The sequence below is a fragment of the Helobdella robusta genome (assembly GCF_000326865.2).
Source record: "Helobdella robusta unplaced genomic scaffold HELROscaffold_2, whole genome shotgun sequence".
NCBI classification, from domain to species: Eukaryota; Metazoa; Annelida; class Clitellata; order Rhynchobdellida; family Glossiphoniidae; genus Helobdella; species Helobdella robusta.
In genome coordinates, this window is record NW_008704083.1 from 2924767 (window position 1) to 2941921 (window position 17155).

At 33.8% G+C, this 17155-nt stretch overlaps 2 protein-coding genes across 2 annotated transcripts; both read left to right on the forward strand.

The window, feature by feature from the left end:
- Positions 1 to 875: 875 nt before the first annotated feature.
- On the forward strand, positions 876 to 1861 carry HELRODRAFT_160209 (hypothetical protein; the record flags this gene model as incomplete). Its single annotated transcript, XM_009017198.1, has 2 exons — positions 876 to 989; positions 1547 to 1861. 2 exons carry the CDS (start codon positions 876 to 878, stop codon positions 1859 to 1861), a joined length of 429 nt encoding a protein of 142 aa, XP_009015446.1.
- A 10562-nt stretch (positions 1862 to 12423) lies between these two features.
- On the forward strand, positions 12424 to 13859 carry HELRODRAFT_160210 (hypothetical protein; the record flags this gene model as incomplete). The annotated part of the gene is made up of 3 exons (XM_009017199.1): positions 12424 to 12470; positions 12936 to 13286; positions 13472 to 13859. The coding sequence occupies 3 exons, from the start codon at positions 12424 to 12426 to the stop codon at positions 13857 to 13859; spliced, it is 786 nt and encodes a 261-aa protein (XP_009015447.1).
- Positions 13860 to 17155: the final 3296 nt, after the last annotated feature.

Below are 17155 nucleotides of genomic sequence, written 5' to 3' on the forward strand. Positions count from 1 at the left end.
GTTACTTGTTTATGTGTTAAATATGGATTTGTGCTACTTTTTTATGTGTACTTTCGCTTAGAAAAAATATTTAAGCCACTTCGCTCGAAAATAATTTTTCGATAATATAATTGTAAAGCACGCAGAGATCAAATAAAAAAGATATCAGATGGTTCTTGAGGTTAATGTTTTGTTTCGGCTTAAAATAAATAAGTGTGTAAAAGTTAGAAAAAAAACATTGACAATACTGATAAATAAGTCACGTTTAAAAACAATCATGAACTGAATTTATAACAACTATTATTAACAATCACAAAGACAAACATACACACAGATAGAGGCACTGACAAACACACACACACACCACAAATACTCACACACACACACGGATACACATGTGCATGAAACTCCGATCTGTATAGACAGAGTGGAATCATTTAATATCATCATGGCGTGTTGAGAAATCGTAGTAAGTGCCTCTTAACATTAAATTAGGCATTAATATTTTCAATCACGTTTTGGCTGCTTGGCTTATAAATTCACTTATGCATGGATTTTCCGCAAATGGGCGTAGTTTAATGAATAATGGTACACGTGTGTTGTGATTTCATGCTTAACAATTTTTTACTTGATAATTTTTGTAAAAGAAAATTTGTTTTGCTATATAGTAAAATTTATATAAAAACTAAAACTATAAAAAAAATATTTATATAAAAACTAAAATATAAATATGCTTATTTCAAAAAAATGGCTGCTGACTATAAATAAACAATTTTATAGATTGGAGATCAATAACAACGCCACAACATGCAGAATATGATGAATAAGAATGGATGAGAATTCCTTTAATTGATTTTATTTTAAAACTTCGGTGATGAACTGCCACTAAGTTTCAAATGTTGGTTAACTTGAAGAATCAAACTTCAAAGAAGGCAGAAAAGGGAATGGGTCACGTTTTCTTCTTAACATCTTTCAAATCATCGCCAGATTCAGCATGCCGATCTATGAAAGTCATTTTTATTTTTATGTTAATATTTGGTAGGGCTTTCACTGCTTTCTATTTGCTCATAAAATATTTTATTTCTTTCATGGGCTACACTCAGAATTATATAAGTTTCTGTATGCATATATATATATATATATATATATATATATATATATATATATATATATACATATACATATATATGTGTTGGTAATAGACCATAATTTTTACAATATTCTATAAATTCTACCGAATGTATGGCGTTAATATGTTTGTAGTTTGCTAACAAATCTAGAACTACCTTCCTTTTAACTTCTAATTCTCGAGAGAGATGGAGCAGTCGCTGCTCGCGATCTTGTTCGATTGTTACTACAAACATATTAACGCCAAAGATTTGGTAGAATTTATAGAATATTGTAATATATATATATATATATATATAGCACAAAATTTAATCTAGGAAGATATTATGAAAATCATTTACGCTAGAAAAATATAAAAATTTTATCCAAAAAATATTTATTAATACCTTAAATTTAAAATTGCAACCAAAAAACATATTTAAACACCTTTACGTTGAAGCGCAGCGGCACAGCACACATATCGCATTTTATTGGCCACTTTTGGAAGCAGTTTTTTAGAAACTCAGCATCATCAAACTTCATCTGCTCAGAGCAAACAGCTCATGTAACTCTGGAGCATTCTCTTCCTTCAACGTCTATGCATCAAGCATGGTTTGCAGTTTCCGTCATCTTCTTGGCTGTCACTCCTCAAATAAAATTTAACCCTGTGGTTGGCGGAGAGGTAGCTGGCCGCTTCCAAGATGCCGAACGACTCTGCGTGCCCACCACTGGAGCAGCCTCTGTACTGGTGCACTTGGGTGCGGTTGCGGCTTGAAGCCTCTGTCTCAATAACCAGCACAAAGATGGCAATAATGACAATAATTAACATGGCAATAATTAACATGCATCAGCGTAATTAAAGTTTGATTATGGTAATTTAATGAGATCGACTTCACTTTATAACTTCGAATTCAGGTAGCTTACATACTTGTGCGTGTGTGTTATTTAAATGTATGTACCCAGCGTTTTAGCCAGATATTTGTTGTGGAGGGAGCTCTCTTTTTTTATTGCTTTTCTACTTTATCTATTCAACTTTTCTATAAAAAACAGCGCTAGTTTTCATGAAAATTACCAAATGTTACTCTTGCTAACCCAAACTAAAGTTTTCCTTATTAGTGGCTCAGCTTTAACCTCCCTCTTGGCTACACATCTGTATGTACCATAAAGGAATTTAACTCTAATAATACCCTGTGTCTTTCTGCTTTTTGTTGAATGAATAAAGTATTTGAATTTTGAATTTGAACTTGAACTTGAATACCCGGCTTAAAAAACTTGAGAATGGCCAAGCCTTGGAACGATGGTGACATATGAGTTTTTTGGTGAACGTGACACAAACTCTCGGAATCGGATTGCCTAATTCGATGGTTCTCTCACAAACAGCGCACTGAAACGCGGCTTCAACTGACACAACTGCAAATTTTATAAATATTTTTTGGTGGAAACTACTTTTTAAAATGAATTTTCTAAGAAACAACAAAATTCGCTAATTACGACTTTCTCATTTTCATACCGTTTTTAACGGGCGAAATGTTCTTATTGGGTCGTATGCATTTTGTATGCACTGGACTGTGTAAAATGTTGTATGCTTTATGTGGATATGTCGGCAATGTTTTCGCAAACTTCTGTGTTTATTGTGTTGGCTTAGTTTCGTCATTGTTATTATTATTTTTTTGTTGCTTAAGGTGTTGTTTATGTTGTTGTTTATGCTGTTGATGTTTGTGTTGTTGTTGTTGTTGAAATTTTTGTATTTGCTATTCAGGTTGTGTTGCCACTAAGTGCACAAACTCGTCCACGTCGCGACATCTTTAAATCTCAATAACCAGTCATACGAAAGTTTTTTTTTTTTCATTTAGCAGTATATCCATATTTAACACATTGTCGTTACTCGCTCAACTTTCTGCGCTGTGCTTGCCTGTGTTAGTTTGTATGAATGCTTGTTAAAATGATTTCTCATCTCATAAATATGCTTTGACCCGAAAAGTATATTGTGTGTTCGTATGTGCACCCTAATCTACTTGAAAGTTTTACTAGCGTGCAAAAGTTATTTTTCTTCACTTCGAATGAGAGGTGCAAATGTGTTACAAAGATTTCTTGGTCATATTAATCGGCGAGAAGTTGTTTGTCAACAGTGTCAAATTTAAAATAACATATAGGCGCAGGTAAAAAACAAAATGCTTATTTTACATATTTGGAAAAATTATTGCCCAATTGAATAGTGTTTCTTGATTAACATAATAGTTAATATTGAAAGTCTATTTCATCATTCACTTTTTGAAACTTCATATTTAACTGGAAAAAACTTCCTGCTACTAAAGTATTTGAGACATGTTGCCACGCTGTCCGCATCATTCTGAATTTCTTATTTCTTCTTATCCCTCTTAATGTAGTGCTCCTTTCGTAGCCATTAATCATGTCTTTATGTTTTTCCTCTGCTGTTCATGTTTCGCGTTGATAACACACTTTTAGATTAATATTGCTCTCTTTACTATATAGTTTAATTATTTTACCAGATTAGCATACAACCTCATTGCGAAAATTCACAATGAATAACTCTAATCAAAATTTTGACCATTTTAATTTTTATAAAATAAAAAAATTGGTCGATGACGGTTTTTTGTGTTGTAATTGTTGCACATGTATTATAGTGGGTAGCGTATTTATTAGTTGCTAGGGTATGAAATGACGTGAGTTCATTTTGTAACTTTGGGACATTCGGTTGAACGTTTTTATATCTTCTATATTTTAAATGAGACGCCTAATTGCAATTCTTTTATTAAAAGCAACATTGAAGGAGTTTAAATACATTTTATTCTGCTCCCACAAAATTAACACTAATATTTTAATGTTAAAGTTTCAATATTGTTATGTGAACTAAACAATTTTTACAAATTTTTGAAACTGTTTGAAGACGATTCTAGGGTTCAATCAAATTCCAGAGTGTTTCATCCAAGTACTTTTTTGATAATATCACCCGCTGTTCCCAGCAGTGCCATCTTCTCAACTTCAGCAACACTGGTTTTCCTAGCAGATTTTTCAGAAGATTTTCATTATTTTTACTGATTGTCCCTATTTCTATCAATATTATTATAACTATTATTATATCATTATTATTGTTATTATTATTATCGTCGTTGTTAATCTTATTCTTCTTAATATTCTTTGCCTTTATTTTTAATTTTATTTTCTTATTAATCTTATTCTTATTAATATTCTTATTGCTTTTCTTCTTCTTCTTATTATTATTATTGTTATTATTATTATTATTATTATTATTATTAGTAGTAGTAGTAGTAGTAGTAGTAGTAGTAGTAGCAGTAGTAGTAGTAGTAGTATTAGTAGTAGTAGTAGTAGTATTGTAGTTATTAAATCACCGGCCACTCCAGACGTTTTAATCCTTGCCGGCACAAACGACGAAGACTACCTCTCAGTATTTAAAATAGGTATATCACTATATTTATTTACCTTCATCCAAATTGCTCCGTCCCGAGATTGCATTCCAGCGGGAAACGCGATCGAAATACACGAGTTGGCGGTACGCCTCGAAAGCAACTTCGTCAAGTCGAAAGAATTCAAACTTTCCAAATAATCTGAGAACCTCCAAAATAATTTTATTGATGGTAAGAAACATTTGAAAATATTTGTCAACTAGTTCGAAATTTTGCCGCCAGAGTGTTTAAATATTCTAATCTTTTACTAATCGATTTTAAATGGACTAATCCATTTTGCAAATGCGATATCGTCTTCATATGTGCTACCTATTGCATTTCAGCGCAATTTTTCATTTTTACAGTTAATGAACTGACTTCATACCTCGATGTACTCATTTTAATTGTATGACAAGCATCATAGACTATTTTCATTTATTTTTTATACTTTGATAATTATTTTAGACAAAATAAAAGAGTTTCCATTATAATTATAATTGTTGTTGATCTGATTCTTTTTCTTTTGGTTAATATTATCATTTTTCTTCTTTTATTATTATTATTTATTCTTCTTATTATCTTATTATTATTTTTATTTTTTTTTATTTCTCTTTTTTATTCTTTTTCTTATTATTATTTCTTCTTCTTATTATTATTTTTATTGTTTTCTTAATATTTTTCAGAGGCCCCAACAAAAGAGATCCAGCGCACGTGAACGCACGTGAAGCAACGCGTCACATCCGTCTCTCTGCCCTCAAAACCAGCCACTGAGGCATCAGGAATCGACTTCTCAACTAACACACCATCTAGCCGCCCACAGCATGTAAAATATACACACCACTACAGAGTTATTAAAGTTGTATTGGTAATAAATTATTATTTAAATTAATTAATTAGTTGTCTGTACAGCGCGGGTTAATTAATTAATTGTCTGTATACCGTTTTTGGATAAATAAAAACTAAATTTGGTGAAGTAATCTTAGAGAAAGAAAAAGTACTTGAAATATGGACTGAATACATTTTTGTGCCGCTCTTTCCAAAATAAAATCAAATAAAGCATAGGTCCAGATGAAATAGTTGTTGAAGAAATTAAATGCCTTGATGAATTTGGCATTGAAAAAGTGACAGAAATTTTGAATGAGATTTATAACAGCGGCAAACGTCTTGAAGATCCAAGTCAATATTGCCTACAAAACCTAATGCAACATCGAACAACCAGCTTAATGAGTCTTCTAACAAAACTTCTTTTGAAAATTCTGATAATAAAAGTAGAAATTTCCAATGGGGTTTTGTCGAGGATTGTTGCACAAAGCCTTACATTATCTTCATGCTACGAATGATCAGTGAACGAGCGATTGAAACGAAGAAAGACTTGTTTATATGTTTTGTCGATTACTCCAAAGCTTTTGATAGCGTGGAGATTATGGAAATATTGGGAAATTCGGACACTGACGGAAAAGACACGAGAGTTATCAAAAAACTCTATTGGGGACAAAGAGCAGCGATGAAAGTTGGTAACAAGATAACTAGTTTTATCAAAATAAAGAAAGGTGTTAGGCAAAGCTGTGCATTCTTTCTAGACCTGTACAATCTCTATAGTGAAATCATCATGAGAAAGCTAGAAGATCTACCTGGAATATCCATTAGAGGTGTGAATATAAACAATGTAAGATATGCTGATGATAGAGCATTTATAGCAGATTCAATTGAAAAATTAAAAACAATTGTTTCCAAAATGGTTTTTGAAAGAGAAAAAAAGACTTGCAAATTAACATCAACATAACAGAGTGCATGATTCTGTAAAAACAAAACCGCCCCTATCTGCTCTATAAATCATTAATGGTAAACAAGTGAAACAAGTAAACAACTTCAATTATTTTGGAAGTTTGATTACCTCAGGTTGTAAATACGATATGGATATCAAAAAAAGAATAGCTATGGCGAAAGATGCTTATCCTGAATAAAAACATCCTCACCAACAGTAAAATCGTTACATTTTTCCTGTGATAACTTACGGCTCTGAATCTTGCTGAACAATTTCTAAAAAAAGGGAAAAAATCGATTAACGCTGCTGAAATTTGGTTTTTGAAAAAAACTATGAAAATTAGTTGGACCTCTCATGTTTCGAATGAGGATGTAAAGATCGAATGTCGTCAATGTCTTGAAAGAATAAGGCATGAGAAAAAAAGAAGAATAGCGCGGAGAAAAAAGAATTACGGAATGCCATAATCAGCTTTGTAGAACCAGGTACGTTAATTGCACGCAGGATTCAAGAGATCCAAAGCAAGTTTAAAACTAGACTGAAAACGTGAGGAACAATGTATACTCGATTTGAAAGGGCAATGCATCGAAGCCCTGCAGCATTTGAAATGGGGACAGGTCTCTGGCAATGGTGGTTGTCTTTGTAAAAGGGCGTGTTTCAACAAAAAATAAACTAAAGGTTGTAGAACGACAATAAAGGGGTAATGTGAAATTAATGTTTGCTCAAAAAAAAAAACGCACGATGACCTACGCAGTAGTGTTCCAACGGTGCGATCCAGATCGTGCCCGTGGATGATGCATGTATGCTTGTACATGTACGGTACAAGTGTTTATATAGGTATGTGTGTGTAGGCATAGTTGTAGGTATGTATGTAAGATAACATCCATGAATGCATACAAATTTAATAATGCCTACACAAACACAATTTATTCGGCAAATAAGTTTGTTTATATGTTTTATATTTATAGTTAGCCATATAACGTAATTTACCAAAAATATGTGACAAATATTTCAAGAATTAAATGTAACAAATTAACAAAATTTATTCAAACATTCTAATGTACTAAATTAATAAAATAACCAAATTCTAACAATTATAAAGGAAAAAACGCCGTGTTTTTAAGATGTGGCGCGAAAAAATGTGAGAAAAAAAAACAAAAAATAATGATAAAAAATCGTGGAACTACTTGCCATGAATTTATATGTGGATTTATGGGCCATAGCATGTGAAATGTTCTGATGCGAACACGGCACACGTACCCAACACTTAAGTACACTTGCACTAGTGCGTACGCCAGCAAACGGCGGTGGCGGGGGGCGGCGTGATGGCTCAGTGGCGCCTGGTCTTGCTATTGCAATGACTGGGTTAGAATTCAAAGAGATCCCCGCCTATCATATGCAATGTGTATGATGCGTGGTTTGCACGCGTATTCATATACGCTGTGTGTGTTTGTCGTTGAAACCTCTGAAGCTAACGCAAAAGAGAGAGAGAAACCTTTAACCTTTAAACGTGTTGGCGGTAACATTTTTAAAATTTTTATCAAAATAAACACTATCAACACATACACAGATTACATATAAATGTATATATAATAAATATATATGTATATATAATTATTAAAAAGTATCACTGCTTTTTCAGCTTTTATCAATATTAGGAATGAGACGTAGATACAACTGTTGAGAAATTTTTGTTATCATCCAAGTTGAAAATGAAAATGCAGTAATATTTCTTGACAATTGTATCCATGACAGTCTCTACCCTAATTATATATATATATATATATATATATATATATATATTTATTTATTTATTTATTCATTTATTTAGGACAATATATTGATATATAGCGCCCATTCAATGTTCTCACAGGCGCTCTCAAAAAATCAATTTTAATTATATACGTGCAAACAAAATTAGTACAAAATCAAATTCAATGCAACTTCAACAAAAATAAAAATGTCTTCAAATCCTTTTTAAATGATTGAAGATGAAGTCCAGGTTTTCTCAGTGATGTAGGGAGACTGTTCCACACAGTGGGACCGGCAATATCACGAGATCCAATCTGTAACCTTGCCACTGGCACTCTTAAGAGATTCATATCAGCTGACCGAAGGCAGAAACTAGATGCCGTTCCTTTTCTGGTAAATTATTGGTTATGCAATCTGGTGACATTCCGTTTAAAACCTTAAACATGATCACACCAACTTTAAAAATTATCCTTTTCTCAACCGTCAACCAGTGCAAATCATTTAAAATTGGCGTAACGTGGTCAAACTTCAATTTACCAGCAACCAACTTTGCAGCTCTATTCTGAACCGACTGCAGAATAGCAATAGATTTATCAGGTATTTTATACAACCAGCTGTTGCAGTAATCTGTATGTAACAAACGCATGCACCAAATTTTCCAAGGTTGATCTGTCCAACCAGTGCTTAATTCTATATAAATTCCGGAGACAGAGATGCATGAAACTGATATCATCTTTATATGATCCTTCATCAATAATCTACTATGAAGCAAACTCACAAATTGGTGGAGCATAAATGAGCGGTATGTTAACATCATTTACTGTGATGGAATTTACATTTAATTTTACCAACTGCTGCAATGTGCCAACCGGAAGCAGCTGAGTCTTGCACTGATTGAGTTTCAATGAGTTACGTGACATCCATTTTCCAACCTCCGCTAAGCATTTGGCAAGTTTATCAACCTCAGCCTTGAAAAAATCACATACTCGCAAGGACTACAAAAATTTCACATTCTACACTCACGAGCAAAAAATGTGAATTAAAATAACGCAGCCATTAAATAATGAAAAATTCATTGAAATATAAAATTTTGCATAGTTAACTGAAAACCCACACTGCATCAATGTTGGGTTTTGAGTAACCATTTAAACGAAATTTTCGTAAAAAATTATTTATTCAGACTTGGTTTGGGCAGTTGCAAATAAGAGTGCAATTTATGTGGTTTGATTGAAAGTAAGCCATTGATTTGGATCAACAGATGTTAGCTTGTGAGATCAGGCAGCAAAAAATTAAATCATTTAAAAACGAACCGTTTAACTTTTTTCTTAATTTCAAATTAAAATGAAATAATTTTTATAAACTTCAACACTCATCCACCTCATCTTGCCAGTCCGCCATCCCCTCATCACTGATTCAAAAAACTTCATCATCATTACGTCATAACCTCATCATCATCATCATCACAACTACTGCATCATCGTCGTCTCATTCGACAACATCATCATCATCACTCTACCACAACAACATCATCATCAACACCATATGGCATCACAATCACCACCAGCACATCTTAACTGCTGCACGACATCATCACACAAACACAACACGTTGTCGACCGGAGCATCAACCTTCCAATAAATCTCAAAGTCATGATTACAATCATCATCATCTTCTTCATCATCATCATCATCTTTGTTCCCGTCATCCTCATCATCTTCATCCTCATCATCTTCATCATCATCATTTTCTTCATCATCATCGTCGTCGTCATCATCATTCTCATTCTCGTTGTCATCGTCATCACTTTCTTCATTGTGTGTGTAGCAGTTATTTTCTTATCATCGAATATTATCACATAACTTGGAAGTGTTTTCGGATTTTTGCAGATAAAATTTCAACGATGCTTGCTGACAAATTGTTTTTTCGAACAATAATTTCGTAATGGGGTGAGTGTAGAAATGAGCTTTGTCATCATCAACATTAAAAAGCACTGGCACAACCTTTTGTCCAACTAAAACCTGACATCTTGAATTTGATTAAAGTTGACATTTTGTGGCCAGCAAGAAATAATTTGTTTTATCATTCAACACGAATACATAAATATTAACTAATCTATGTTTACCGTTACAAAAGATTTATCCAACTAAGATTTTTTTCATAATTTATGATTAATATAAACATAATTTCTTAAAATACAGTAAAAGTCCTCTAGAGCGGGACCCTAAAGAACGGACAGATAAGAGTAACGGACAGTATTGTTTGGCACGGAACCGTTTTGCATGTTAAATAGACCCTAAAGAACGAACATTTTAAAGGAACGGACTACGGACAGGGTTTTAAGTACAAATTGACTTTTATGTCTTAAAGAGCGGACAATTTATAACAAAAACACATGGAATATTTGATAAAATGTGCCATATAATTTGAATATTTGTATTTATTCTATTCTATGGAATGCGCTAAAGAAACTTTGATAATCTTTGGTTATTTAAAAAAAATTATTTTCGCTCTTTTATTTTTTATCGCGGTCGTGTTGATAAACTGTTGTGTAATAATGGAGTCGACTCTGCGAAAAAAATTTTTAAACTTGAAAGAAAAAATGCTGGTGGTGAAAAAATTAAATGATGAAGTTAGCATACGAAAAATTGCTGAAGAATTTGGTTGCGGAAAAACTCAAATGTGCAGCTGATTGAAGCTGATCCTACCATAACCAGAATTTTTTCAAACTTAAATGAAGATTTAAAACATCAATAATACCAATTAACGAGAATTTAGATTAATTTATCACGCTATTTATATCGCCGGCATGCGAACGACATGATCTTAGCAGATGAAGGTTGTCTCAGGTTTGTGTGTATGTGTGTATATATGTGTATGAATGCATGTGCATGTGTATGTCTGTATATCTGTATATATGTATATATATATATACATACTAAAATGTTAAATGTTAAGTCCCAGTTTCTTCCTATAGGCACCTGGCAGCAGTTATCAAGGGTTGGTATTAATTCAGTTATAATACAAAATGAAAATGTTCAGTTTTGCCATAGGGCTACAAATTTGGGGTGTATTTTTGACACCAAACTTACTATGAATGATCATATAAAAACAATTGTGAAGACATGTTCATTCCAACTGCAAAGATTGAATCGAGTTAAAAAATCATTGAACAAATCAACATTACAGTCATTAATGTACGCGTTCGTCCATTCACGTTTGGACTATTGCAATAGCTTGTTTTATGGTTTACCGAACAGATCGATTGTGATGCTTCAGTCCATCCAGAATAGAGCTGCTAAAATTGTTGCAGGTGGTGCTAAATTTGATCGCGTTACGCCAATTTTGAGGAACCTACATTGGCTAACTGTCAATAAAAGGATAATATATAAAATCTGTATGGTAATGTACAAGGTTTTAAATGGATTTACGCCAGAATATTTGACATGCAAGTTCAATAAGAAGAGATCAAATTTGCGTATTGGCACAAGTCTAAGTTCTGATGATGATAATTTGATGGTTGTGCCTGTTTTTTGTTTGCAGATAGGAGCAAGAAATATTGCAGTGTCGGGGGCGGTTGTATGGAATGGTTTGCCACGGTCGTTGAGGGTGTGCGATTCAAGAATTGAAAACTTTAGGAAGAATTTGAAGACTCATTTATTTAATCAATAACAGTGAACTGATTTATTTGTGATTTATTTTATCTACTTTTTCAGCTATTTCTGTTAATTATAGGATAGCGCTTTTGAAAAATTAACACTATTATTTTTAATAAGCGCTTCATAAACTTTTAATGATAATAATAATAATAATAACAATATATATATATATATATATATATGTGTGTGTGTGTGTGTGTGTGTATGTGTGTGTGTGTGTGTGTGTGTGTGTGTGTGTGTGTGTGTGTGTGTGTGTGTGTGTGTGTGTGTGTGTGTGTGTGTGTGAATGCATGTATGTATATGCATATGTATGCGCATGTATGCATTGTGTATGTTTGTGTGTATGTATGTGTGTGTGGTATGCGTGTGTGTGTATTTGATGTTTGTTGATGTGTGTGTGTGTATGTTTGTGTATATGTGTGGTATATATATATAAATTTACATTCATGCATATAGTTGTCATCAATCTCCGAACAAAACAAAATGTAAATGATTGCGACACTTCATTCATTCGCTTGAAAGATGAAAATACATCACTCCTTTTTGCTGAATGTATAATACAAACATACATATACATACGTACATACCTACATATGTACATACATACATACATACATTTAAAAGTAATTGAAAAGTCACTTAAATTGCATGTTAGTAGAGATAACGTGTACAATTTGGTTATACAAATACATATGTACAATACATAAAATAGCAGGACTTTGGAAATTTATACAATTGAGATATGGAAAATGTGGAGGGGGATATGTTTGACAACACTTTGAACAAAGGGTCAGAGTTGGAGATTTTTGCTGGAGTTGGAATTTTTTGAGGGGTCGGAATCGGAGTTACATTTTTAACATCCTACCCCGACACTCTGAATTTAAAGTGAATCCACTAATTTGGAAACTTGTGCTTGAAAACAACAACGACGACGACGACGATGATGACGATGATGATGACGATGATGATGATGGTGATTTTTTATTCTTTACAATGCAGCTCTGTCAAATGCAGTGCAGCTTACATGTCATTCCAAACTTACATGTAATTAAACTTCCGAGCCACGAAGTCTGTACTACCCAAACCACACGACGCACATACACATTAACGCGTATGATGGTCTTTGAGATTGGGTCAGAGAGTATTCGAACCATGCCATCGCGTAATAGCAGCGCGAGACATGCCACTCCTACTGACTGAGTTAACTCGGTGACCATTGATGAAGATTATTATTATTATCATCATCATCATCAGTAACAGCAGTAACTACAACAATAATAGCAGTAGCAACAACATAGACGTCATCAGCAACAACTCTGGCAGCAATATCAACAACGTTATCGGCAACAACTACTTAAACAACTATATTATTAGCAACAACACTGAAAATTACAACTACAGCGTTGTTAACAACAGCCTCCCTATCCACAACTGCAACAGCAATGATTCCAACAATAACATCAACATCAATAGCGACAACAACAACAGAATCTTCAACGGCATCGACGACAACAACACTATTAACAACAAAAATCATATCAACAATAGCATCAACAGCAGTAACAGTGACAAAAATAATCCAATAAAAGCATCGGCAACAACAACGTCAACTACAATTCCATTAATGACGTCAACATCAATTACAACAGCTGCAGCTAAATCGACGTCACTCACAGCTCCTTGAACAGTAAAATCAAACCACCAACATTGTCGCAATCTTGCAACTGAATAACAGTCAACCATCTTCATCGCCAACTCACAGCAACTCTGACAATAATCAAATCGCAAAGGCAGAAAAGGCCTCAAAATGCACCATCGATCATGCATGGTCCACAAAACTTTACAACTATCGAAAGTTGCGAACGCATTCGCAAAAACTACTCCATTGCCTGCAACACTTACGTAAGAGCAACAACCAATGTCGGCATCCTCACTAAATATCAAACACATCGAGAAGCCTCATCCAGGAGTCAAACTGCCAAGAAACTCTGCTCAGTGGTCAGAGGTCATTACTTACTTTCAGCTTACGACAATCTTGACAAGTTCACGCTAGCATCTCAATCAATAATTAAAATCACTTCGCTTCCAACTATGGAAAATATTAATTCAAAAACATGTTCAAACGACAACAGTAATAAAGGTAATAAAGTCTTTGAAGAAAGAATTAAAACAACTTAAAGTTCTTTGTCACAACAACAATCAATTTGATGTTCGGTTTATAAAAAATTAAGTTCAAAACTTTCAACAGCGAAATGGACCGTTGAACAAAAACCGAACAATACTAATCAAACTAAACGTCGTTTCTGGTGGACCTGTAAAAAGTTATTCACCCAAGCAAACCCAGCTTGAGACCACTGTTTGATGTCGACAACTGCAAAAACTATTTTTGCTTCATCCGAAACGACGATAATCTCGTTAACCATCAACTTCCAAATTGGATTTTCAAAATTTCAAAACCGTCGAACACCTTGCAACTTGAATCCTCCTTCATATCACAAAATATCAGCAACTATTATTCTTTTCAAAAATGCCCTATCTTAGGCACGATTCTTCACTAATTACTTTCGCAAAGCTGGTCATCTATGACAAAAGATTTACCATTTTAACACATAAAAAAGAAGATGCCAACAATCATTTTGCAACCCACACTCTAAAAAATATTTACATTAACAATAGAATTTTCAATTTTCTTTAAATCATCTCATTTATAAACAAAAATATACAGAGGAGTTTCTACCCAAAAGTTGACGGCTTTACCAAGCACTCCTAACCCCAGAGCTACCGGATAAAATATGACGAAAAACAAGTGCTGCTCATTCGAAATGAGAAAAAAAATGACGACTAGAAACAGTTTCTCCCTGACCATTGGAGACAAACTCATTTCTTGTGTTGAAATGAACGACCATTTTGTATACCTTGATAGGATTTATGATTTTGACGGTGGCATCTCAAAAGCAAAAAAAAATGATGATTAAAAAGTTTATAAACTTGCTATCAGTCATAAACATGTTGGACACAGCGCCCCAATAGAAGCTACATATATTACGAAGGTTCGTTCCATCACAATTGACTTTTGAGTTTTGCACATATGATATTCGGCTGACATGAATTGCAAAAATACTGGATACCTAGGTCGCGGAGGCAGTAAGAAACTGGCTTTCACTGCCATTTAGCAGCTGTGCATGAATGTTTATCAGGGAACTGCAAATCAGATCACTACAAAATTTTGCAGAATCAATCGGAATTAAACTTTGCAATTATCATAAAACCCACCATAACATAGACATCAACTGCTTATGGAGTGAATTCTACAACAACTACATTAAGATTGACAACATGCTTCCTCATTCAAAAGATGTAAAATCGACACTCCAAGCGTTAAAGACTCGCCAACAGAAATCCGATTTCAACCATCTGTCACGGCTACCAAGCCAGGAGAGAATCATTAGAGTAGTTGGAATACATTTCTGCAAGTCAAGTTGCCCGTTAGTCAAAATTCTAGAGGTTTTACTCAAATTTCTATGAAAGGCTTTAATTCAACGACTTCCTACAAATGCAAACATATCCAGATGGGGTTAATCGTTTAACGCGTTGTGTCCTCTTTGTAACGCGCTCCAAGCACACAAGCATGTTTTGTCATGTTGTAGTTCAGTAGCGGCTCTGAAAAGAATCACGAATCGTCACGATAGAATATTATCCTTGATTTTGAGTGAGATCAGATCGTCTGAAATGCCGGAGGTGACAACTTTTACTGATACGAACAGAATAGAATCTCTCCCAGTATCACCTCTGTTCGGATCACTTCGTCCTCCACTGAGACATGATTGAAGGACTCGAACTTGAAGCCTCGAGCCTGCCAAGAGTCAAACTTCTCGAAATCAAGGGACTACAAAATGTCTAAACAATCTCAAAGCCTCAGTAACAACTTGATTGACAATTTAAATCACTTAAAAACAATAATCAAAATTTTTGAAATTTCCCCGTTAGGTTACTGTAAACATTTTCGCTTATCACTTGTCAACATAAATTGGTCGGATCAATTTTACAATAATTTAATAAACTCGTCAATACCATCATCATATGCCATTTATGGCGACCGTAACTGCAGTTTAAACCAATTTTATTTCTCCTTGTACTCATTCATTTTAAAATTTTATGAATGACGAGCATTTGAGATTATCTCTCTTTAATTTCATTCTATTCTATTTATGTACCTTTTAATAATAATCGGATATAGTGTTAATTATAGCATTTGATTTTATCATTAGACCGCCAGTTTTATTAATTTTAACTCTATTTGTTTTTATTTTATCTGATTTTATTTTTTCATTTTATTTCATTATATTGATAGTTCTGTTCATTGAATAAAGACAGTGTTCGCATTATTATTTTTATTATTATTATTATTATTATTACAACTCCCCACCACCGCTCGATACACCGGTTTCATTTCAATATATCCGATGCGTAAACATTTGCAAGAGCGTGCAAGAGGAGCAGGCTGGCCACAAATGTACAAGCAGATCTTACAGAGCCTTGAAAGAAATAAATTTTCATCTTCACTCTTCTCATTCATTTACTTTCATTACCTGCTTGCCGTAGCAGCAAACAACATGCAAACAACGAGGTTGCTCATACATAAGTTATTCATTCATTCATTCATTCATTCATTCATTCATTCATTCATTCATTCATTCATTCATTCATTCATTCATTCATTCATTCATTCATTCATTCATTCATTCATTCATTCATTCATTCATTCATTCATTCATTCATTCATTCATTCATTCATTCACTCACTCACTCACTCGTTCGTTCGTTCGTTCGTTCGTTCAATCATTCATTCATTCATTCACTCACTCACTCACTCACTCACTCGTCTCACTCGTTCGTTCGTTCGTTCGTTCATTCATTCATTCATTCACTCACTCACTCACTCGTTTGTTCGTTTGTTCGTTCGTTCGTTCGTTCGTTCACTCACTCACTCACTCACTCACTCACTCACTCACTCACTCACTCACTCACTCACTCACTCACTCACTCATTCATTCATTCATTCATTCATTCATTCATTCGTTTATTTATTTATTCAATTTTATACCTTCGCCTAATAATTCAACAGTAAATGTAATTTAACATTGCTCCTATAAATACAATATCACCTAATTTGTTTTTAATGAATCTTTCTGCTGTTGTTGTAGCTGCTGGTTCTGCTTCTGTTGTTGTTGAAGTTGGAAGGAGTTGAATGTACTTGCTCAGGAACTAACCTGATGCTTCCACTCTCCACTGACATAAATTATAAATCTCATTCATTGCTTTTTTTTATAAGTAACAACTGTTGACACGTTAAAAACTCGTGAACTTGCATTTGCTTAATAGTGGCATGGCGCGTGTTTAGTGGCACTCCCCAGGCAGACTGGCCCCATCTCACCTCACACCGTTAAAACACTACCCACTCTTAATTGCTATTC